Consider the following 23,903-nt stretch of genomic DNA (forward strand, 5'->3'; position numbering starts at 1 on the left):
CTCCACCTCCCTACCCACTACACCCACTCTCTCTCTCTCACATAGTGCAATTATCCATGTATGTTGTACTAAAGAAGGTGCAGCCTCTATTCCAGAATCCTGCAAAAACCATTTTTATGAACCAATTCACTAAAACACATGTTCCAGGATTTCAAATTAAGCAGCGAGCCGGAAAGGAGTGGGAGAGCCGGGAGAGCTGGCCTCGGCCCCCTTAGCTCTGCGGCTGCAACCCCGCTTCTCTGCCCAGAGTGGACTTTGAGGAACAGCTCCTAGCCGGGGAAGGCCCCTCACGGTCTCCTCATCCTCTTGGGGGGCAAAAGCACATAAAGGGCTGGAGGGAAAGGGTTCCCTGCACAGGCCTCCTGGGGACCCCCACCTCTGTCCAGGACCCACGGAGCAGTGTGTGTGGATAGAGTGAGATGCCCTCTCTCCAGCCTCTGCCCTCTTCTCCCACCCGCCTCCTCAAACTTACACAGACTCGGAGAATGGCAGGCGGACGGAAAAGGAGCCGTGCCTTAAATGTGGAAACATAAAAAGGCAGGGAAGGCAACACAGCCTTTTTCTTAATTTAGCCAGAAACTTCAAAATGCTTGAACACTGGCCTCTGCTACCAAAAGCTTTAAGGATGCCAACAGAAGCTGAATCTACGAGATGTGGCTCTGGACGTTCATTCTACAATTCTTTCAAGATTTCTTCATGTTTGAAATGTTTCACGAGAAAAAGAAAAAAATATTTAAGTATTTCTGCATTTTGAGAGGCATCTTTGCGAACACAGATGAAATGGTAAAAAGTGGAAAAGAGCACAGTCTTTGATAAAGAAGGGCCAGGCGCTAGTGTTTGTCATCACCTTCTAATTTCAAGGCTGTGAGTCCAGCGCCCAAATTAACTTTCTTGTCTACAGCAGCACCAGCCGACGTGACTCAACTGTGGCGTGGAAAACGCTTTATCTGAGATGCAGGCTTCAAAAATAGGTCTTTGAAATTACGAATAACATAAAATATGAGACCTGATTTAAACAAATTAACTCTCTAGGTCGATGACCCTATGGAGCAAAAAGTTTCAAACCGGGTGACGGAGTCACGGGTTTGTGACCAGCTTGTCTTGGGGGCCGGAGGACAGGCGCCTAAAACACAGGTGTAACAGGATGTATTCAGCTTCAAGCAGCACGAGGCCTGACTCAGAACAAGCTAAACAGGAGTAGCTCTCTCACATGACTCATAGGACCCGACGACCCGGAGCAGGTTGTCCTGGGCAGGCTGATTCCGTGACTCAGTGACGTCATCGGATTCCCGCCTTGCCACCCCTTCAGCATCACAGCCCCACCGCTCTTCTGGAGACGTGAGGAAAACCTTCCCAAAGTCCTCAAACAACAATCCGTTCAAAACTGTCCTCGTAACGTCCAATCCTAGATCGGTCAAGGGCAAAGGCGAGGGAACCACCATGAAGCTGTCATGGTCACTCTACACACACGTCTATGCACAGGGCGCCGACTCAGGCTAACTGCCAGCAGCCCCTGGGGCTGAGGGAGGGGGTGGCCTTCCCCACAGTGGGGGCTTCTTGAAAGGCAAATATCCTTTTGCCTCGGTGGGCCTCTCCACCCCCAGTGCAGCAGAGCAGCCTGCGTTTGTCATTTGTATTCCAAGCTTCTACAGCAAATTCTGCTTAAATACAGCATTCAGTAATTTTAAATGGTTTTTTTTTTTTTGAAACTATAGTTTAGACCCAGCTTCTAGGCAAGTACTATTTGATACCTTTCTAGAGAATTCCTAACCATTAAATCCACCGCCCAATCTATGTTGACACCCTCACTCCAAACGGGATTCTCTTCAACCAACCACTTTCTGTCTTCGGTTACCCCAACCCAGAGTGCGGCTGGCCTGGCATCACGAGCCTTGCTGGCCCTCGAGGAATTGTCTTCAGACTTCTCCTCTGGCCAGCGCTGGCCTCCACGCCCTAAGCCAAGGCACAGCCACATCCTCTGAACAGGCTGAAGCAGTTCACACTTGTTTGATAAAGAGCTGCTACCCGCCCCCCAGGACCCCCTCACACCTCCCCAGGATGGAGCAAGTAAAGGGCAGACACCTGGCAAAGCAGGGCCCCCAAGGCCACCGCCGCCGCCGTCAGAGCATCACCTCACCCGCACGAGGGCGTCAACTCTCTCCCAGCCCCTCTAACCCACAGCTCCTGATAAATAAGTAGCTCTGCACGATTTTCCCTCTCCCAAGGCCTCATAATCCTCCTTTGCAAGAAGACAAGTTCCCACTGTCCAGGTGAGACAGCCTCAGGCAAGGTCTACCACGGGATGCGAACTCCCTCAGCGAAGGGGCTCTCCCCGGCTGCCGTGCTCAGATGCCATCAGGGACCCTGGTTAGCTATTCTCAGTCTGTTTCCCCTCCTTATTGTGAGTTTCCCTAAGCCAAGATGTCTTATTTTTTAATGTACCTTATGGCATAATAGGCAAAAATAAAAATAACACTGAACTACTTCAAGTGTATTCCTCCAGACTGCACAAGTGATTCTGTGCAGCATCACACAGGTAGTTCCATGTTTGGGATAGCATGCCCGGGAGGTGTCATAAGGACAAAACAAAGTAATATAAGGGGAAGCCTATCACAGAACGTGGCACAGACCCACTGAGTCGACATCACTCTTTAAGACAAATGGTTCCATTACTGAAGTACAATTGACATATAACATTATATAAGTTTCAAGTGTACAACATACTGATTTCTTTTTCTTTTTTCTTTTTTTTGCGGTACGTGGGAATCTCACTGTTGTGGCCTCTCCATTGCGGAGCACAGGCTCCGGACGCGCAGGCTCGGCGGCCATGGCTCACGGGCCCAGCCGCCCCGTGGCATGTGGGATCTTCCCGGACCGGGGCACGAACCCGTGTCCCCTGCATCGGCAGGCGGACTCTCAACCACTGCGCCACCAGGGAAGCCCCAACATACTGATTTGATATTTGTATACTGCAAAAATGAGCACCATAGTAAGTCTAGTTAACATCTGTCCGTAATTCTTTTCTATTAAAAATTCAGTATCATGAACCTCTTTCTCTCACAAACATTTCACTACGACATTATCTATACGGATGTACTGTTGGACACATAGGCCCTTTCTAATTCTTTCCCAAAATAAATTAGGTTGTTTCTAATTTCTTCCCACCATAGAAAGATGAACATCATTTTAAGTATGTCTTGGTAAACTTAGCCTACTGTTTCCTTAAGACACAGAGTATAATTTCTTTAAAGCATACACACACTTTGATATGTGCTGCATATTCCACTCTGAAGAGCTTCCTTTACACGTAACCTTTTTAATCCTCACGCCATCCTGCGACTGTGAAGTATGTAGTATTACTATCCCAATTTTACAGATGAGAAAACTGAGTCTCAAGATCACATAGCTGGTAAAGCCAGAGACAGAGTTCAAACTCTGAGCCTGCGGCCTTAGCCACTCTAGCACCGGCTTCTCAAATGCAACAATTCCTAAAAAAAGGGCTCTCCCTGGAGAAGGGACAGGTGCAGGCCACAGCAGGTCCCCTGACGTGACACGGCAGGTGCAACTACAACGAGGACAACCTTCTCGATCTCGCAGCAGGTAATACTGGAGTGCTTACATGCGTGGCGCTGTTCTAAACACCTTACGTGCATTTACTTAATTCTTACAACAAACTGCATTAGGTACTATTCATCATACCCACATTTGAGGAAAGGGGAAACTGAGGCACAGCGTTTTGGCAACTTGTTAATAAGTAGGAAGTGAGATCCAAACCCAGAGGGTCTGGCTGCAAGCACATCTTCCAGCCCCTGGGCTACTAACTACCTTGAGGACGGGAAAAACACCCTGCCTCCCTCTGGCCATCCTTCCCGTCTCCACCTGAGCCTCACATCTTACTTCACAGCTCTCGCTGGGACAGCCTCCAAAAGCTATGTAAGTTTAGAAAACTCACATACTATAATAGCGTAAATAATTCTTAGATACTAAAAATCCTTATTTGGGAAACCAAAAGAAACCTTAAAAAAAAAAGTTCCCTACAGGGCTTCCCTGGTGGCGCAGTGGTTGAGAGTCCGCTTGCCGATGCAGGGGACACGGGTTCGTGCCCCAGTCCGGGAAGATCCCACATGCCGCGGAGCGGCTGGGCCCGTGAGCCATGGCCGCTGAGCCTGCGCGTCCGGAGCCTGTGCTCCACAACGGGAGAGGCCACAACAGTGAGAGGCCCGCATACCACAAAAAAAAAAAAAGTACTCTACAAAAAAGCAGTACTCTACAAAATACAGATGTTCCTCCCGTGGGGTTACATCCAGACAAACCCATCCTAAGTTGAAAATATCATAAGTCGAAAACGCAATACACCTAACCCACCGACCGTCAGCTTAGCCCAGCCTACCTCAAATGTGATCAGAACACTTACAGTACCCTACAGTTGAGCAAAATCATCTAACACAAAGTCTATTTTATAATAAAATACTGAGTATCTCATGTAACTGATGGAATACTGTGCTGAAAGTGGGGAGCAGAATGGGTGTCTGGGCGCAGCTGCCTGTATCGGCTGTTTCCCCTCGTGAAGGCGGGGCTGGTGGGAGCTCCGGCTGCCCTGTCCAGCATCACGAGAGTGAATCGTACCTCTTATTACTAGCCCGAGAAAAGATGCAAATTCAAAACTCCAAGTACAATTCCTACTGAATGCGTATCACTTTTTTTTTTTTTTAATTTTTGGCTGCGTTGGGTCTTCATTGTTGTACGCAGGCTTTCTCTAGTTGTGGCGAGCAGGGGCTACTCTTTGTTGCAGTGCACGGACTTCTCATTGCGGTGGCTTCTCTTGTTGCAGAGCACGGGCTCTAGGCCCATGGGCTTCAGTAGTTGTGGCACGTGGGCTCAGGAGTTGTGGCTCGCAGGCTCAGTAGTTGTCGCACACGGGCTTAGCTGCTCCACGGCATGTGGGATCTTCAGGGCTTGAACCCATGTCCCCTGCATTGGCAGGCAGATTCTCAACCACTGCGCCACCAGTGAAGTCCTGAATGAGTATCACTTTGGCAATATTGTAAAGCTGAAAAACTGTAAACTGAACCACTGTAAGTCAGAGACCATCTGTACTACTAAAAAGTAATACAGAGATTAACTATATTAAATGTGTATGGAGGGCTTTTACTATGTTTAAAAAAAAATAAATGCACAGACCATACAAATTGTAATAAAATGACCAACGCAACAAAATATTTAAAGTTGTCCCTAAACAGACTTATAGGAATAAAAGTGATTTTTACCAACCTCCTAAAGGATTTTACTTACAGAGGGACAGAAAACTGACAGGGATCACTGAGAAAACAATACAAAAGACTGGAGATCTAACGTCATACCATTAAAACCTATAACCACATCTACCTGGTCAAAATGGCAAAGTTGAGGGGAGGGCATAGACAAAAAAAAAACAAAAAACAAAAAACCATGCAATCCAGGCCATCTAGCTGTTCCCTTTCTTGTTCCAGTTTCCTATTCTACTTATTTCTCCCCCTCTCCTTTTATTAGTCAAGATTACAGGTGTGCAGGTCTCCTGAAGCATCTCTCTCCTTCTCCAGTTTCCCCTTTAGCCCCAATTCAAAAGCAGAAATAAAAAGAAAAGAACATGTAGACAGTGTTGTGCATTGAAGTGAGAGACGGTCCTTAAACTCAGCAAGAGACCAGGTTACCTGATACCTGTGCGTCCATGAACCTACTCCATATGCCACAAACACACTTCTGAACTCACAAAAACAAGGCCCAGGAGGCACCTCTGAACTGGGTTTTGTTTTTGTCGTGCTTGTTCCCTTTAGCTGTCGGCTCACTTTTCCAACCTGGAATTTCGGTTTCCAACGGGGAGCAACACGCTTTTAATGGACACTTACTGTACCCACGGTAACTTTAAGGAGTTTAGGCAATTAGGAATAACCTCCCTTAATTATGGTCTAAATGTGGTGAATTAATGAAACCCATTCCCAACTACCTAAACACATTTAAATTAAAACGAAGCCTGAATTTACAACCCAGGTTAAATGGATTAAAAGATTAAGGGCTAGAGTGCAAGGGCTTTCTCCACCTCGCTCTCACATTTCAACCTCAAATTACCCCAGCCCTCTAATGACTGGAGGAGTCACTGTGAAAGTGCCTAATTACCCAAGAATTACGCCAACCATAACCAATTTCAAGATCACAGATCAGATGTTCCCCAAACATAAATCTGCTAATTAAAGTTACATGAAAGTCAAACCAACAGGCAATTTGGATAGGACATCCATCCACCTGAAAGTAGACTGATGGATGAAGTATTAAAACCCACAGTAGGGCTTCCCTGGTGGCGCAGTGGTTAAGAATCCACGTGCCAATGCAGGGGACACAGGTTCAAGCCCTGGTCCGGGAAGATCCCACATGCCGCGGAGCAACTAAGCCTGTGCGCCACAACTACTGAGCCTGTGCTCTAGAGCCCGCGAGCCACAACTACTGAGCCCGCGTGCCTAGAGCCCATGCTCCGCAACAAGAGAAGCCACCACAATGAGAAGCCCGCGCACCACAACAAAGAGTAGCCGCAGCTCGCCACAACTAGAGAAAGCCCGCGCGCAGCAACAAAGACCCAACTCAGCCAAAAATAAATAAATGAACTTATGAAAAAAAAAAAAACCCACAGTAACAGCAGCTATGCCTCACTGTTGGCACCATCAGACACCCGGATCATTGCAGTCCAAACATACGGAGGCAGAAAGAGACTCATCTTGATTCAAGCATTTCCAGGGAAGACCAAAGGATTCTCCCTCCAAACCGATGAATGGCTCACAGGGATGTGCTTCAGCATGTGCATCAACCCACAAGGATTCACTTGCTGGGTTTAAAGTAAAAATGAAACAAGTTTAAGATATTGATACTTCCACATGAAGCCCCAACACAGCACACATGGCCTGGCAGCATTTTCAGTAGTTGTATCTTTCTGAATTCTAATCAAAGGACTGTGGTTTGATTTCAAGGCTTTGCCTGTTTGCTAAACTTCAGTGTATTCCAAAATATTCTTCAACCTTCCCACTTATTTCCCACAAATTAAAAAAAAAATCATAAAAAATACTTGTCCCCGGTGCCCACAGTTTTGTGTAAATAAAGAATTCCCATGGATATGCTCTTACAGATACACAAAGAAATAATTTAGAAATAAAACTCATTCGACCAAAAGGCTAGGTTCAATGAGTCTGTAAGAAAACCCATGGGCCCTAACGCTGACCCTGGAGCCCTGGCAACCGAAAGCTGTGTGACCCGTAAGTGCAGCTCTCAGAATGAAAACGCCCAGCCAGTCCAACACCCAAAGTTACTTCCTAGGAGCCCCAGGGTTCAGGGAGGGCAGGGGAAGCAGGTGAGGGGACCCTCAAAGGGCTCACAAATGAGTCTCTGTATGGTAACAGGTTGAACCATGTCCACCTAAGATGACGTGCTCAAGTCCTACCTCAGACCTCAGAATGTGACCTGACTTAGAAACAGGGTTGCTGCAGACATAAGTAGTTAAGATCAGGCCATACTGGGGTAGGGCGGGCCCCTGACACACTACAACTGGCGTCCTTTTAAGAAGACAGCCGTGTGAAGACACGGAGACACACAGGGAGAGCGGCATGTGTGGCAAAGGCAGAGGTGGTGGCATGTGGCTGCAAGCCAAGGGACACGAAGGTCCCCGGAGAAGCAGCAGACGCTCAGAGGAGGCAAGGAGGGACTCCCCGCGGGTCTCAAAGGGCGAGCGGCCAACACCTTGGCCTTGAGAACGGAGAGAACACATTTCTGTTGTTTTACGCCGCCCCATCTGCGGTACTGTGTTATGGCAGCCCTGGGAAACTAACACAGCACACTTGAACCTGGGCTTCTTCCTACTGCCCTCCTCCGTCCTGCCCCCGTCGCTGGCAGATTCTCCCACTGCACCACGAAAGAGCCCCAGGGAATCCCTGTCTGTGGACCGCTTGGGGAGCACAAGGCAGGCTCAGCCAGCCCAGGCCCTGGTCCCAATTGTCTCCCTTCTCTCCAGCTCCCTCCCACCCCTGGGCACCAGCCCCGCTCCCGCGGCCAGGCCAGCACCCCGGACCCAGGCTGGAGGGGGGAAGGTCAGGCAGGATGTGCAAGTGCCCTTCAGTGTGGCTGGTGCCTATGCTGCTCCGGCCCACCCCAGTTCCTGACAGAGCTTTTAGAACATTTCTTTCAGGTTTTTTTTTTTTTTTGCGGTACGCGGGCCTCTCACTGTTGTGGCCTCTCCCGTTGCGGAGCACAGGCTCCGGACGCGCAGGCTCAGCGCCATGGCTCACGGGCCCAGCCGCTCCGCGGCATGTGGGATCTTCCCAGACCGGGGCACGAACCCGTGTCCCCTGCATCAGCAGGCGGACTCTCAACCACTGCGCCAACAGGGAAGCCCCATTTCTTTCAGTTTTTACTGAAGTAGTATCCTTCGTCCTGCCCCCAACAAGCCCCCTACAGACTCACACTCACACACACACACACAGCCATGTGCCCAGAGGGAGCTGGGCCAGGAGGCAGATCCAAGTACACACACACCCTGTACTGCCAGTGGCCACTCCCATCCCATAACTGAGACTTTCTGTTCCTGGGCCAAGGTTTCCTGCCAGACTCACTTCCCTTATAATGAATGAATTATCCCTGAGAAAGTTCCTCAGTTCTGCCTGGAAGCTGACCTTGATGGCCTGCTGGGGCACAGTGGACCCCGACGGACCCTGACGGACCCCGACGGACCCCGATGGGGGGGATCCCCACTCCCCACCCCCACCCCATAACCAGGACAGAACTCATTTAGGAAAATCGGATCGGCTGGCGGAAGGCTGGTCCCCTGAAAGGAATGCAGCAGTCCTAGGTTGGCTCACACCCCGGGCCAGCGACCAGGAGCCGCACTGAGCACAGCCTGTCTCCCAACTGCCACCCGCTGCTTCATCTCCAAGACCATTTCTGCATCTCATTATTCCACCTTCAGCCAAAGGTGGATTTTGAAATGTGCTCCTTTAGATGCCTCATCCCGGACCAAGGGCATCCAAGTCTGGACTTGAGCCACATCAGAATCCCCTGGAGGGCCTGTGAAAGCAGCTCGCCGGCCCCTCCCCTGGAGCTCCTGGTTAAGCTGGGCCTGGGGTGGGGTCTGGAAGCCGGCCTAACAGGTTCCCCCGCGGTGCTGATTCTGCTGGTTCCAGGACTGCGCTCTGAGAAATGCCGCCCCAGCGCCTCCGCTCCGCACTGGGCACAAGTGACAGCCGGTGTCACTAATGCAGCCAGCCTGCCCCTCCTGTCCCCTCTCCCCGGTCACAGCCTGCAGTGTGCGGGGAGCACCACTCCCCAGGGCTGGGGTAAACCCTGCCAATCCAGTGGCCCCACCAAGCCCTCGGCCGGGGAGGGGTTCAGGGTGACCGTGGACCCATGTTGACGTGTGAGGCGTAAGCGGAAGCCGCCGAGGGGCGCTCCTGAGAAAGAGGCGCAGGAGGAAGGCTGTCCTAGGCTGCCCACGGATGTTCAAGCGGGCGGCCAGAGGCCGTGAGGCCCGGGGGGAGCTGGGCAGGACCGGCAGCCAGCAGCACAGACAGGTGGGAAGGACCCGGCTGCCCGGTGCTGCCGCCCACCTGCTCAGCAAACCAAGCCAGCACCACCCTGCTCCCGGCTTCTTGTTAGGTGACATAATACAGTCTTTATTGTTTGAGCTGGTTGGGTCAGGGTTTTCTGTTACTTGAAGCTGAAAATATCTAATCACAAAGCAAAGCAAGCTACCAGGATAGCACGTCCGTCCAGGACAGAGGGCAACCTCTCAGCACACGTGACAGTGGTGTATGTTCCACAAATAATCCCAAAATTCCAGATTTGAACTTTGCAGACTATTCCAAAAGCTATGCAGCTGACAGTCAGTGGGTGAGCAACACCAGAAATAGTGTAAACTGAAGAAGGCATCTAGCACCCGGTAAAGGATTATTGAAGACCCAGCTCGGGTCTGTCTTATAAGAGCCATGCTCATTTTTTTCAGGAGTTTCCCAGGAACCCCCCACTATTACTAAAGCTCACCAGAGAATTCAATTGTTTTCACCTATCAGTCTTCGACTTAGTCTCCTTCTGCAGAAAGCAGGTACCAGTATATCTAGTTGTGGAAATGGTCTTCTAACCTATTCCACTTTAGAGACAAGGTAGACAAGCATATCTAGAAAGGGGACACCTCAACTTATGTGCCTGTCTTGCCACCACACAGCTCTGTGATCTTAAACTGTTTTGCCTTTATGGACTCATTCCTCATCTATAAAATGAGAATACCAGCACATATCCACCTGGTTTTCTAAGGACAAGGCATGTGAAAGTACTCTGTAAACCATAAAGTACAAGGGCCATGACTTAAATCCAGTTTTGAGTGGATTAATTGGATTAACATGTCCTGATTTTGAGAGGTAAAGATGAATCATGTTCCCAGAAGAAGTACTTCACAAAAAATGCACAGTACATACACACACCTGCCGTGACTATCAACTGGAACACTGCTGCATGTTATTCAAACTGGACTTCACCTATTATCAATAACTTAGTGGCAGCTAAAGGAACCAACATCCACAGGGCACCATAACCCTGAAAGTCACCACTGTACAAAGCATGACATCAACGTGGATTAGTTACTGTGCACATTTTCACAGAGGTCACTCGGGAGGTTGTGCCTCCGCTTTTACAGAAGCTGCTCCCTGGGAACTACCTTCGACAGCGGCCGTGGGCTCCTCCGGACATCCCACAGGTGGCAAATCCTCTTTTCTACCGGAGAAGTTTAGTTTTAGCCTAACAGCCTCACGTCCTTCAGAGCCGTGTTTACTTGGACAAACTGGGTAGAAACCACAGGACTTGGAGTGAGGGAAAAAGCAGGTACGGCCCTAAACCCATGCTTCTCAGACTGGGATACGTATCTGTGGAGCAGAGAGAGAATGCCAGGAGGTAAACACGGCCATCTTCCTGAAACATGAATTTTATTAAAAGATTTCTGGAGGAAAAAAAAAAAAGGAATAACCAGTGAGTAATTGTTAAATGACTAAAAATTCTCAATAAATTTTTAATTTTTTTTAATTCAAAGATTTTTCATGCTCACAGCAGACCTTTCAAAAGTCCATTCCCACTACTTTCGGGGAAAGCATTGTGAAGGACTACACTTAGCAAATGAAACTTTTTCTTGCATCATTTACAAAGTAGATGCAATGGCAAACCCTAAAGTAATGGTTCCAAAAACAGCTTTATTGAGCACATCTGAGAAATACTGTCCAGGCTGCCACAGTAATCACTTGTTTAGTGCCAATGCTCTTTTGTTACATTTATTGGGGGCGGGGATCACTGTTACTCTGGAGTCCTATTTCCTCTGTGGAAGACTCTAACAACAAACTCATAATTTGATGACAATTCATTTAAAATGAGAGTAACAAGCTCCCAGGAGACCCCATCATCGCAGTATCGGTGTTCCTAGACAGAGAACACTGCCTTGGGAAATCATATTTCTCCTTCGAACCCTGAAATCCCAGGTTCTGCCCCCTTTGTAAGCAATAAGAAGCTTGGTGTCACGACACGTCTCGAACGCCTTTACAGAGCTAATCAACACTACTGCCAATACCCTGGGCTCCACCGAGGGTACCTTTATTTCTCATCGACCCGAAGCACAATAAAGTAGGGCCAAACAGCCAAAACGTCAGCCTGTCTCTTAAGACCTAAGTTGGGTTTCCAGCGACAAAACACCCAAGTCTCTCTCTTGCTCACAGCACTACCTCCTCTCTGGTCTAAAATCAGCTTCTCCGAGTTTCTTATACACTTTTTAACCATGTGGTAATTTCCGTGGGCAAGTCTTCCCGAGCTGTTGAATCTGCCTCACTCTTTCTTCAGAGCACCCACCTGACGGCAGGGACTCCATAGTTACTGCCCTGTTAAATACTGCGACAAGTGTGTAAGCAACCAGCCAGGCCCCTGGGTGCCCTGTGGAAGGACGCCAGCTGAGGGCAGGACTTCCCGTGCTGAGTTTAGCCACTTCCTCTCAAGGCACCCCCAAGTCTAACATAATCGACGCTGAGGTTCTGGCACTGGACAATCACATTTACAGAACACACCCGAGCTCTCCAGACTTCAATTCCCCATTTTTGTTTCTGGAATAGCAACATTAATGAAGTGGTTTGCCTGTTTTTGTTCTAAATTAACCTTCAAAATACACCTGGAATTATGAAAGTTGGTTCAAATATATCTTTTCCATATAAAGATACAAATTAGCACAAGCCTAATCACTCCAGAGTATGTAAAATAATATATCCAGGAAAAGTAAAAGTTTCAGTGAAAATCTGAATTAAGATTCTGATGCTATTATCCTATTTTTCTAATTGATTTCAATTGAGGGTTAACTAATTATATAAGTGTCAAAAGCTTTGCTAGAAATTTCACAACCCCAAAAAAATCTGAAAAGGGTTTTGTGGCTTAACAACTTTAATATATACCAAGAACCCTGTTTAAAGCTTGTATTCTAAGGCCAACACCTAAATTATGAGCCCTATTACAGTCAAAGGAAATTCACTTCACACTGTCAGGACCATGAAAACCATGACTCCCCTCTCGGGGCCACATGACCCTGTAGAAGGTTCCACGGGGCACACAGAGATAGAGCTAATAAGCCATTCTCGTTAAAAACGCGCCAACCGCAGTAACCCAATTTAAAAGCTACAAACCCTAATCCTAGTCCCAGTACTGTGGTTTCAATGGCAAATATGGTTTGTGTGCTTGGATATGAAGAGCACGTGAAGCATGACAAGCAATCAATTTAAAAGACTTAAAAACAGGAGGGTGCATCGCTTCCTTTAGCACCTCCTGTCCTAGGTGTCAGGTAGTGGATTAGGTACCGGGGCGGGGGGGGGTCAGCTGACTGAGACTCAGACAGGTGGGCGTGCATCCTGAGACAGGCAGTCTCAAACAGAGGAGTGACGTCCGGGCCGGCCGGCAGCACTGCCATGCTGCGTGTGGAGCAGGACGGGTGTCGGGTGAGAGGTGTGCCAGGGAAGAGAAGAGCGTCTCGGCAAAGAGAGAGGGGGAGAGGCCGTGCGTGAGGGGAAGCGCGGCTGGAGAGGTGGCCTCTGTGCCACGCTCAGGAGGTAAGGCTGCTTGTAAGAGGGATGACGGGCAAGGATGCACGTGCTTCAGATACATCACTTGGGTAGGAACCTGGAGAACAGACTGGGGTAGCTGTAAAACCAAGGCAGGAGACCATGTGAAGAAGATGCAGCCAGACCTGGTGACCCGCTGGGGACGAGGCCTATGAGAGGAGGCAAGGGGCGTCCTGATTTCTGACTTACGCTAATGAATGTACGGGGGCACCGGCCAGCAGAGGGGGCGGGGCTATGCCAGGGGAGCAGCCGAAGCGGGGGTCGGGGAGGGCCGTGGGGGAGGCCGGGAACCTGAGGGGACTGAGCCCAGGAGCTCAGTCCAGGACACGCTGACTGGGCGGCACCGGAAAGCACAGGAGAGCTCGCTGGGCAACTGCACAGGTGCGACCCCTGGGCAGAAGGTACCACCGAGTTCAAGTTCCTTCTCTCTCTTTAAAAACCCAAGAGAGCAGGCGCGCCACCACCCAGGGAAACGACAGATGGGAAGAGAGGAGCGTCCAGGATGCAGCCCTGGGAAGGCAAGTTCAGGTTAAAAACGCCCGATCCTATCAACACAAAAGGAACGTCAACGTTGTGCTAAAAACACAGCTTTCGGTTTCTGAAGAGAAACAAAGAAAAGTGGAAAGTAGTTCCCTTCCCCATGGGGGCTCTGAGATAACTCAGTGCCAGAAGGAAGCTCCCTGAAGACTAAGTCGCTTCTGTCTGCAATTACATCTTTCAGTATGTTGCTGAAAGGTTAACGAGATTTTCTTCATGTTCTGACGAAAACGGTTTCAGGAGAACACATGTTGCTGCTGCTACCAATCAGATAAAAGTACATTAAAAGAAAAACAAAACAAAACAAACCCTTCCACAGACACCCCCTGGCCGGTCAGTATTTATGATTTTTACCTAACCATTTTAAAAGCAGAATTAATATACTATGCATACTTTGCCAACGCTTAAACTTTTCACATTCTAACAAATATACCCCAAAAAGGTCTTTTGGAGATGCGTCCAGAGAGCCAGACCAGCTTCCCAGACAGTGTCAGCTCTAGGAAGAGCTGAAGTCAGCTCGCTCTCCTTTGCTCCCGTCACTGAATCCCCAACAGCAATCTTTCTTTCTCAGCAGAGGAACAGATTACTGCTGATATTTGAGAACACCCAAGAGAAAAATGGGGATGGAGAGGAGAGAGGGGAGAACGTTTTCCAAATACTGCTTTTCTGGCTTTCAACCAAGTACAGTTGCATAGCATTCACAGAAGATGAAGTCAAGATAATATAAACAAAATCTTCAATGAGGCCAATTACCCTAAAAGCTTTCCCAAACTCTGTTTGAGATCACAGGCAAGCTGCTCTAGAACCCTGCGCCCCAGAATCTACAGTGGTCCAGCCAGGACCCCGCCTTGGCCAGTCTGGGGGGAAGCACAGAGCCCCCTTCACTGCCCAGACTCTCTCCAATGAGAGGTCAGTGCCACCGCCACCTGTCCTAGGACTACACTTTTCCTAGGAGGTGCTGAGACTCCGTTTTACGGTCAAATCTATTTCCCAAGTGAGTAGCTGTTCCTCTACGTGGGTTCTCTCAGAGACAAAGCATTCATTTTGTGGAACTCATATGTGTTGCCTGTGCTGACTTCAAGTTCACCTGAATATCATTAAGGTTAGGGTAGCAGGGTAGTAATTAAAATGAAAGTCACAAAAATGTTTGAAAAATGTGTAAGGAGATACCAATGACTTCATAAATAAGGTTAAGAATAAATGGCATTTAGGGCAAACCTAGTATTGGCCTATAACCCAAAGTATAAAATAAATACCCATGACGTAAATAAATAACTGAATAAACCAATAAATGAGAGAGAACAGACAAATCTTCCATACAGAGGAATTCTAAATAATTGATGGAGGTGGAGCTTATTCCACTTAATGACTTCCCTCCAAAGAGTGTAATATGGAAAAAGGTAAGAAAAGAAGAACTTTAGTGGAGAGAGCTAACAAACAGTACCTCAGCCAGGTGGTCAAGGTCAGCATCAAAGTGTTAAGTCATGCTGACAGTCGATACCCTTGATATATGAGGAGAATGGCAACTTATAACTGCGGGCTTCCTCCTCCAAACCCATAACCTCAATCTAACCATGAGAAAAAACCTCAGACAACCCAAAATTGAAGGATGAACTCTTCAAAACTGCCACGGTTTCGAAAACAAGGGAAGTCTGACAAACTGTCACAACCAACAGGGTCCTGAGACATGACAACATGACAATCCTGGATAGGATCATGGGACAGAGAACATTAGGGAAAAACCAGGGAGATCCGAATAAAGTGTGGAGTTTAGTTCACCGTAATGTACACATGTTGGTTTCTTAGTTGTGACCAATGTACCACAGTAACATAAGGCATAAGGGTAAACTGTGTGAAGGGTAAATGGGAATTCTCTGTACCACCTTTACAGCTTTTCCGTAAATCTAAATCTATGCTAAAGCAAAAGGGCTAATTTAAAAGTAGCAAGAGATTCTATGAGCTTTGAAGGTATTAAAATCTTCATTTTTTAAAAATCCCAACTGCACAGTAGAAGGTAAACGAACAGTAAGTACTTAGGTGACTGACTGACCCATCACAGGACATTAGACTCAGAGAGAATTCATTCATTAGACTCAGAGAGAACACCAGAAGCTACATTTTCAGAAAATGGACACAAAGAAGGATTTCTGGTTGCAGCATCCAACCTTCATCATCATCTTGCCCTTACACAAAAGGCAAAAAACCTCAACAACGACAACCAAAAAAACCCCAAGAGGCTTGGAAGTCCGGATAAGAGGAAAGGGACTAGGGATAAAATAACAGCAAAACACTGGAATATTTGATATTGAGAAGATTAAAACATATAAATCAGGGTAGACCACACTGTGAGTTTTGAAATCAATTCAGTAGTGGCAACCAGCATTTTTGTAACAAAAGAAAATGAAATAGAAAAGTTCCGTGGTTGTGACGGCTACACAACAATGTGAATGTACTTAATGCCACAGAACTGCACACTTAAAAGTGGCTAAAATGGTAAATGTTATGTAAATTTTGCCACAATTTTTTCAAAAATGAAAATAGAAAAGACAGTACACCACAGGCAGCCAAGGTAAGTGCTATTTTACACATAAATAAACGCAGGTGTACATACTCGTACATCCACATATATTGCCTGTGGGTGATAAGTAATCATGATATAAAATGTCTTTCATCTGAGTCACCGTCCAAACGTTTGAAAGCCACTGACTCCACTCCCCCTCACCTCCACACCCTCACTCTGGTCGCCTGTGTCAAAGGAGCACAAAGGGGACGTCCCTGGTGGTGCAGTGGGTAAGACTCCGCGCTCCCAATGCAGGGGGCCCGGGTTCGATTCCTGGTCAGGGAACTAGATCCCACATGTACGCCGCAACTAAGGAGCCCACGAGCCACAACTAAGACCCGGTGCAACCAAATAAATAATATTTAAAAAAAAAAGAGCACGAAGGATAAAAGCTACGTCACACCTTTAAGTGTGACAGGAAGTGGGTGAAAAGAAACTAGTTCTAATTAATAAGAAAGAAGAGAAATACACCTCTGAAAGAGGAAGACCAATGCAAAGGCACACAGGACAATGCCCCTGGAGATGCAGCCCGGCCTTCCTAGCTCCACACTCACCTCAACTGCCTACCTGCATCTTCCCGGGACAGGATGTGTCCCATCAAGTCTGAGATTCCTAGAACAACCAAGGAGAGCTCCTGACTGCCCTCTCGCTAGACCCTTCCCATCACCGTCCTCATCACCTCAGACGCTCCAGCCAAATCCGAGCAGCCCTCCGTGGTTCCTCTTTCTCTCACTCTCCACAGCTGAGTCAACCCAAATTCATCTCAGAACTTTCCACGTGCCGCTGTCCGCACCACCTTCAGCAGGAACCAGCGTCAGCATTCCTCAGCTCTTTTTACTCCCAGACACTCAGATAGGATTGTGACAAACTCTGAACTCTGCCCTGTATATTTAAGTAATCCCAGCATTTAAAATGCTGTACTACTGGGCTACCCTGGTGGCGCAGCGGTTGAGAGTCCGCCTGCCGATGCAGGGGATGCGGGTTCGCGCCCCGGTCTAGGAAGATCCCACATGCCACGGAGCGGCTGGGCCCGTGAGCCAAGGCCGCTGAGCCTGCACATCCGGAGTCTGTGCTCCGCAACGGGAGAGGCCACAGCGGTGAGCGTACGGCAGAAAAAAAAAAAAAAAAAGTGCTGTACTACTGAATCACTTTGCTGTACAGCAGAAATTAACACACTGTAAGTCAACTACAATTTAAAAAAAATACATATAAGTCAAGGAGAAAAAAAATTTTTTTATGTTATACTAAGAATTTGAATGTTTGCAAAGAATGCAATTTCTGGCCTATTATAAATATTGGCTTTTTAAATAAAACTCACTTTTTAAAATATATTCAAAGGAATCTAAATACCATATAATGATATCCATCATTATTCATTTTTAAAAATGTACAGATAGGCTTTCCTGTATTGCTGGATATTCCCTCAAAGAATTTTAACCTAACATAGCTCCATGTTCAAAGCTTTTCTCGACAAAACTATGGGTATAAACTGAGATCTTGGGGTTTTTTAAATATCCTGTGACCACAGGGTCTAAGTGTCAAATTTTTTTCTTCTGAATTATCATAATTTTTATTAGCACACAACTGATCTAACAAATTTTACAAATTTTGATAGTTAATTAAACATAAAGTTCAAATTTTATTGAAAATGCACCCTTTAATGAGATTTATGGGACTTTTCCCCCCCTAATTGGTTTATATGGCTATTACTGCTAGAATAAGACAGGGTTAATTAGCATCAATTTAATCTTATTTTCCTTGTCCCTTTTTTTTTCTAATGTAAACCCTGAAAAAGCTTGTTCACATAAATAGATGTGAATGGAAGGAGCTTTGTTAAAGCACTGACCCTATACGCTCTACACTCCCTCAGCATTTTATCCACAAATCACTTTTTGATGGTCTAACAACTGACAATTTGATTGGGTTCTCCTTCAATATTATAGAGAGTAAAGATTTGAAACCACCAAAGTTACTAATGAATTCGTCATCCAGAATTAAATCCCTTTCTCCTAACCAATACCAATACTTCAAATTGTCCCTTTGCCCAAGATGAAGCACAAAGCAGGATCGGGGCCCGGAAAGAGGTCTGCCTTCGTTTGGCAAAGTGGAGACGTGAGACTGCGAAAGAAGAGGTGGAGAAGGAGAACTTGCGACCTCCGATCAGTTTTAGAAGAATATGTGGATGTTGGGGATCTAGAAGCTGATTCTCTGAAAGTTATCCCCACGCCCAGGTACCACTTAGGGTCTTCAGGTACCTCCAAGGGACCAGTTATCCCAGTCTGATGACAACTAACCAAGAGTGCCCCATGACCAAAGCATTCCCTTAAAAAATGTAATATCTTTTGATTTGCTGGCCCCTGCTTAAAATCTTCTAACAACTCATCCCACACTTAAAGAAATTAAAACCGAACCTCCTCACTATGGCCTCTAAGGTCCTACCTCATCTCACTATCCTACGAAACCACACTGGCCTTCTCCACGTCCCTGGATGGCCACCAGTGCTGCCCACCACAGGCCCCTTGCCCCTGCCATTCCCTCTGCTTGCCGCCTGGCTGCTCCCACACAGCCTCCAGACTTCAGCTCATATGTCACCTCCAACCACCTGAGCATGCGATCCATCCCCTTATTCCCTACCACAGCAACTGAAGTCTTGATAGTTCCTACTGTAAGCATAACTATTTTGTTTTGTTTACAATAATGTCTGACTTCCCTACTACACGCAAACAGGTCTTGTTCAGTGTTTTACGTCCAGCACCCAGCACACTGCCTGATGCTCAACAGATGTCTGTAGACAGGATGGTGCATGCACGCCATGGGAAAGTGAGGTTGGGGGGGCGTGTCCTAACAGCTGCCAGTGCAACCTTATTTTAAAACAAAGCCATATTCATTATTAGAGTATAGATACCCCAAATGCCAAAGAGAAAGATATATCACAGATAATGTTAAATACGTAAACACAGACATATCCCAAGACTTCAGACAGCATCCAAAGTGGCCAGAGAAACTTAGCATGGATTTGCCCCCATTTTTTTCCTTACCTCTGTTCTTGAGACTGATCCTCCATATCTTCTTCAGAATCACCCTATTGAGAAAGAACATGCTTTAACAGTTGTTTCAAAGAAACACAAAATTTCCCAAAACACAAAAACAGTTCTTCAAATCCCACAGGGGTGGTGAACTTGTCTATAACAGTGCCTGGCACACAGCAGGCACTCAATAAATACTTATTGAAAAAAAGAATGACACTAGAACGGCACCACTGAAAGCCAGAAATTCCCAAGTGATCCCTTACATGTTCACTGTAAGTAAACATTCTACCTGTTTAAAATCGCCACCAAAACACAGTCTCAAAATTGGTTTGACATCACTCCTCTCTCCAAGAGCCTTTTTTTGGTGTTTAAGTTTAATCGCACAAGATAAAATTTAATGATAATTAAAATCCCCAAACATAAAGAATCCCCTAAATGAGCACCTGATAGATTTTGACTTATAAGTGGCATAAATATCTCACTCAAATGCACTTCCAAAATCTTCTCTGAGACCTACCATGCCACACTGTGACCAGAAGTCACATACCAGGTGGGTAAAAAGAGAAGGTGCTTGCAACAGAAGCAAAAGGGCAGATCCAATTAAACGCCGCCTCGGCACTTGCCCGGCACCCGTGCTCTTGGCACGGCGCTATCCTCTCCCGAAGCTGCACCGCTGGCTGCGGAAACACCCACCCTTCCTGTGCCTCCAGCTCCCCCAGCCCAAGGCGCTCCTGGTCGCCCTGCCCCCCATCCTCCTGGGCCCAGACCCCGCTTCACTAACACCCTCTGACTGTTAACCCACTCTTGGAGCCACAGGGCCCCAATCCCTATCTGCAGCCCCAGCTTCTCACTCCACCACACATGGAGATAAACACCAACCTTCCCACAGGAGCCAAGGCTCGGGCAGGTTAGGTCAGACCCCACAGTACGTGCAGGACCACTTAACCCACAGCTGCGGCCCCACCGCCAAACACCTCCAGGCTCTACGCACTGTCTCCCCAGAAACAACGACACCAGACTTCTCAACGCCAGGGGTCCCTGCCAAGGGAAGGGCCCCCGTGTGTCCAAGAGGCCGTCACACGCCCTGCCCCTGGGCAAACCTGAGGGTCGTCCTACACGGCTCTCCTGCCGTCACCTCCAAGCGTGAAGGTCTCTACCCGCTCATCAGAAATACAGCTCAGACCTGTCCTCCTCCACCCCTCCTGCCGGCAAATCGGCCCAAGCCGTCCGCACCCCAGGCCTGCACCACCACTGCTGACGGGCTTCCACTCTAAGACTCTGCTGTCTCTCCAGGGTGTGGAGAGAAGGGGACCGTCATCCGCTGCTGGCAGGAATGCAGACTGCTGCAGCCACGGTGGGAAACAGTACAGAGGCTCCTCAAAAACTAAACGCAGAGCTACCATATGACCTAGCAATTCCACTCCCGGGTATACATCCGAAGAAAAACAAGATCACCAAATCGAAAGGATCCGTGCACCCCGACGGTCACAGCAGCACTATGCCCCGTAGCCAAGATACGGACGCAGCCCAAGTGCCCGTCAGCAGATGGACGGATACAGAAGATGTGGCGCGCGCGCGCGCGCACACACACACACACATACACACACACACACACGCGCGCGCGCGCGTGCGCACGCACACACATACACACACACAGACACACACAGACACACACACAGACACACACACATACACACACACAGAGACACACACATACACACACACAGAGACACACATACATACACACACAGAGACACACACACACACACACACGCGCGCGCACACATACACACAGACACACACACATACACACACATACACACAGACACACACACAGACACACACACGCGCGTGCGCACGCACACACACACACATACATACACACACAGACACACACACATACATACACATACACACACATACACACACGCGCGCACACACGCACACACACACAAACACACATACACACACATATACACACATACACATACCCACACACACACATACACAAACACACACAAACACACACATACATACACACACACATACACACAAACACACACACACACAGACACACAGACACACACACAGACACACACACACATACACACAGACACACACATACACACACACATACACACATACATACACATACACACACATACACACACACACAGACACAGACACACACACACACACATACACACACACACACACACACACTGGACTACCACTCAGCCATAGAAAGAATGAAATTGTGCCATTTGCAGCAACATGGATAGACCTGGAGGGTATCATACTTAATGAAAGAAATCAGACAGAGAAAGACAAATACTACATTATATCACTTACATGTGGAATCTGAAAAAATACACCAAACTAGTGAATGAAACAAAAAAGAAACAGACTTACCAATCTAGAGAACAAACTAGCGGTCACCAGGGGGAGAGGCAAGACAGGGGTAGGGGACTAAGAGACACAAACTACTGTGTATAAAATAAATAAGCTACAAGGATATATTGCACAGTACAGGGAATATAGCCAATGTTTTATAATGACTATAAATGGAGGATAACCTTTAAAAATTGTGAATCACTATGTTGTACACCCAAAATTTATCTAGTATTGTACTTCAATTACACCCCAATTAAAAAAAAATTTTTTTTAAAGATTGCTGCCTTCAACCCAGCCCATGTGCCACTGTGAGACCAATCTTTTTCAACATCAGTCGTTACTTACGGACCCAGCAGTCAAGGTCACCGTGTTAATCTCTGCTCAAGAACCAACCTCCAAGCTCCTGAACCTGGAATTGAGCAACGGTCACTTGACCTTGACACACCCATCCCAATCTCTACAGCCACACTTCAGCAGGGCTCTGGCTCCCATTCAAAGCACAAAACACACCTCCCCTGTGAGGCTCTGGGCTAATGCAGGTCTCCAAGCGGCCACTCCCTCCCCAAAGCCTTAACACACCCTCCAATACACACTGCTCCTGTCTCCCTCCTCTCCGTTCCTACATTTCAGCACTTGAATCCAGCTTTATCTCCCCAACAACACCGAGCTCTCAAAGGGCGGGGACCAAACCCCGTAATTTCTCCCCACTCCCTCTTGGCAGTGCCTCAGGACCTTGCTAGCTATTCTAATTCTCTCACAGCTTTCAGGGGCTGGCTCAAATAAATACCAAGTACAGGCCTCCTCAAAGAGACCTACCTTGACCTCTTGACGTAAAACTGCAACTCCCATCACCCAAATCTTCCTCCAATCTGCCACCATATAGCACTGATGCCCTTCTAACAAACTGCATAACTTATAATTTATTCTATTTCTTACTTATTCTCTATATGCCTCCATTAAACTGCCAGCTCCACAAGGGCGGTGATTTTCTTTTTTTGTTCCCCATGACATCCCCAGTACTTAAAACAGTGCTCAGCCCACAGTACATGCTCCACAAATGTCTGCAGGGCTAAGCACAGTCTAGGTGTTTCTTAAATACTAGTGGGTATCGCCCCACACCTGCGAGATGGCCATCATCAAAAAGACAAGAGATAACAAAGGTCGGTGAGGATGTGGAGAAAAGGCAGCCCTCATGCACCGCTGGTGGGATTGTAATCTGGTGCAGCCACTATAGCAAATAGTACAGAGGTTCCTCAAAGAATTAAAAATAGAACTACCGTATGACCCAGCAATTCCACCTCTGGGTATTTATCCAAAGAAACCTGAAACACTAACTTGAAAAGATATATATACACCTATGTTCACTGCAGCGTTATTTATAATAGCCAACACACAGAAGCAACCTAAGTGTCCACTGATAGATGAATGGATAAAGAAGATGTGGTATGTATATACACTGGAATATTACTCAGCTATAAAAAGGAATGAAATCTTGCCATCTGTGACAACATGAATAGACTTGGAGGGCATTATGCTAAGTGAAATAAGTCACACAGAGAAAGACAAATACCATATGACCTCACTTACTTGTGGAATCTTAAACAAAACAAAACAGAACAGAACACCAAGTCCACAGATACAGAGAACAGATTGGTCGTTCCCAGAGGCAGAGGTGGGGAGTGGGCAAAATGGATGAAGGGTGTCAGAATGTACCAACTTCCATTTATAAAATAAATAAGAAATGGGGGATGTAATACACAGCATAGTGACTACAGTTAATAACACTGTACTGCATTATTTGAAATTTGCTAAGAGAGTACATCTTTTTTTTTTTTTTGAGAGTAAATCTTAAAAGTTCTCATCACAAGAAAAAAAAATTTTTGTAACTATGTACGGTAATGGATCTTAACTAGACTTATTGTGGTGATTATTTTGCAAAGCTTCAAATATAGAATTATTATGCTGTACACCTGAAATTAATATAACACTATATGTGAATAATAGCTCAATAAAAATTTTTCCAATAAAAAAATTTTAAATACCAGTAGATATAACTATTTTTAAAACTTCATTTGGACTTCTCTGGTGGCACAGTGGTTAAGAATCCGCCTGCCGGGCCTCCCTGGTGGCGCAGTGGTTGAGAGTCCGCCTGCCGATGCAGGGGATACGGGTTCGTGCCCCGGTCTGGGAGGATCCCATATGCCGCGGAGCGGCTGGGCCCGTGAGCCATGGCCGCTGGGC

General features: G+C 47.1%; 1 protein-coding gene across 5 annotated transcripts in view; it reads right to left on the reverse strand.

The window, feature by feature from the left end:
• TMEM131L (transmembrane 131 like) overlaps positions 1 to 23,903 on the reverse strand; it is a 161,996-nt gene that overhangs the window by 132,294 nt on the left and 5,799 nt on the right. For all 5 annotated transcript variants that reach the window (XM_082611150.1, XM_082611149.1, XM_082611148.1 and 2 more), the window contains exon 3: positions 19,278 to 19,321. In XM_082611150.1, coding sequence (XP_082467276.1) covers positions 19,278 to 19,321 — 44 coding nt within the window. The remainder of the gene's footprint in view (positions 1 to 19,277; positions 19,322 to 23,903) is intronic.

Source organism: Mesoplodon mirus, assembly GCF_964341445.2.
Source record: "Mesoplodon mirus genome assembly, chromosome: 2".
In the NCBI taxonomy this organism is placed as follows: domain Eukaryota; kingdom Metazoa; phylum Chordata; class Mammalia; order Artiodactyla; family Ziphiidae; genus Mesoplodon; species Mesoplodon mirus.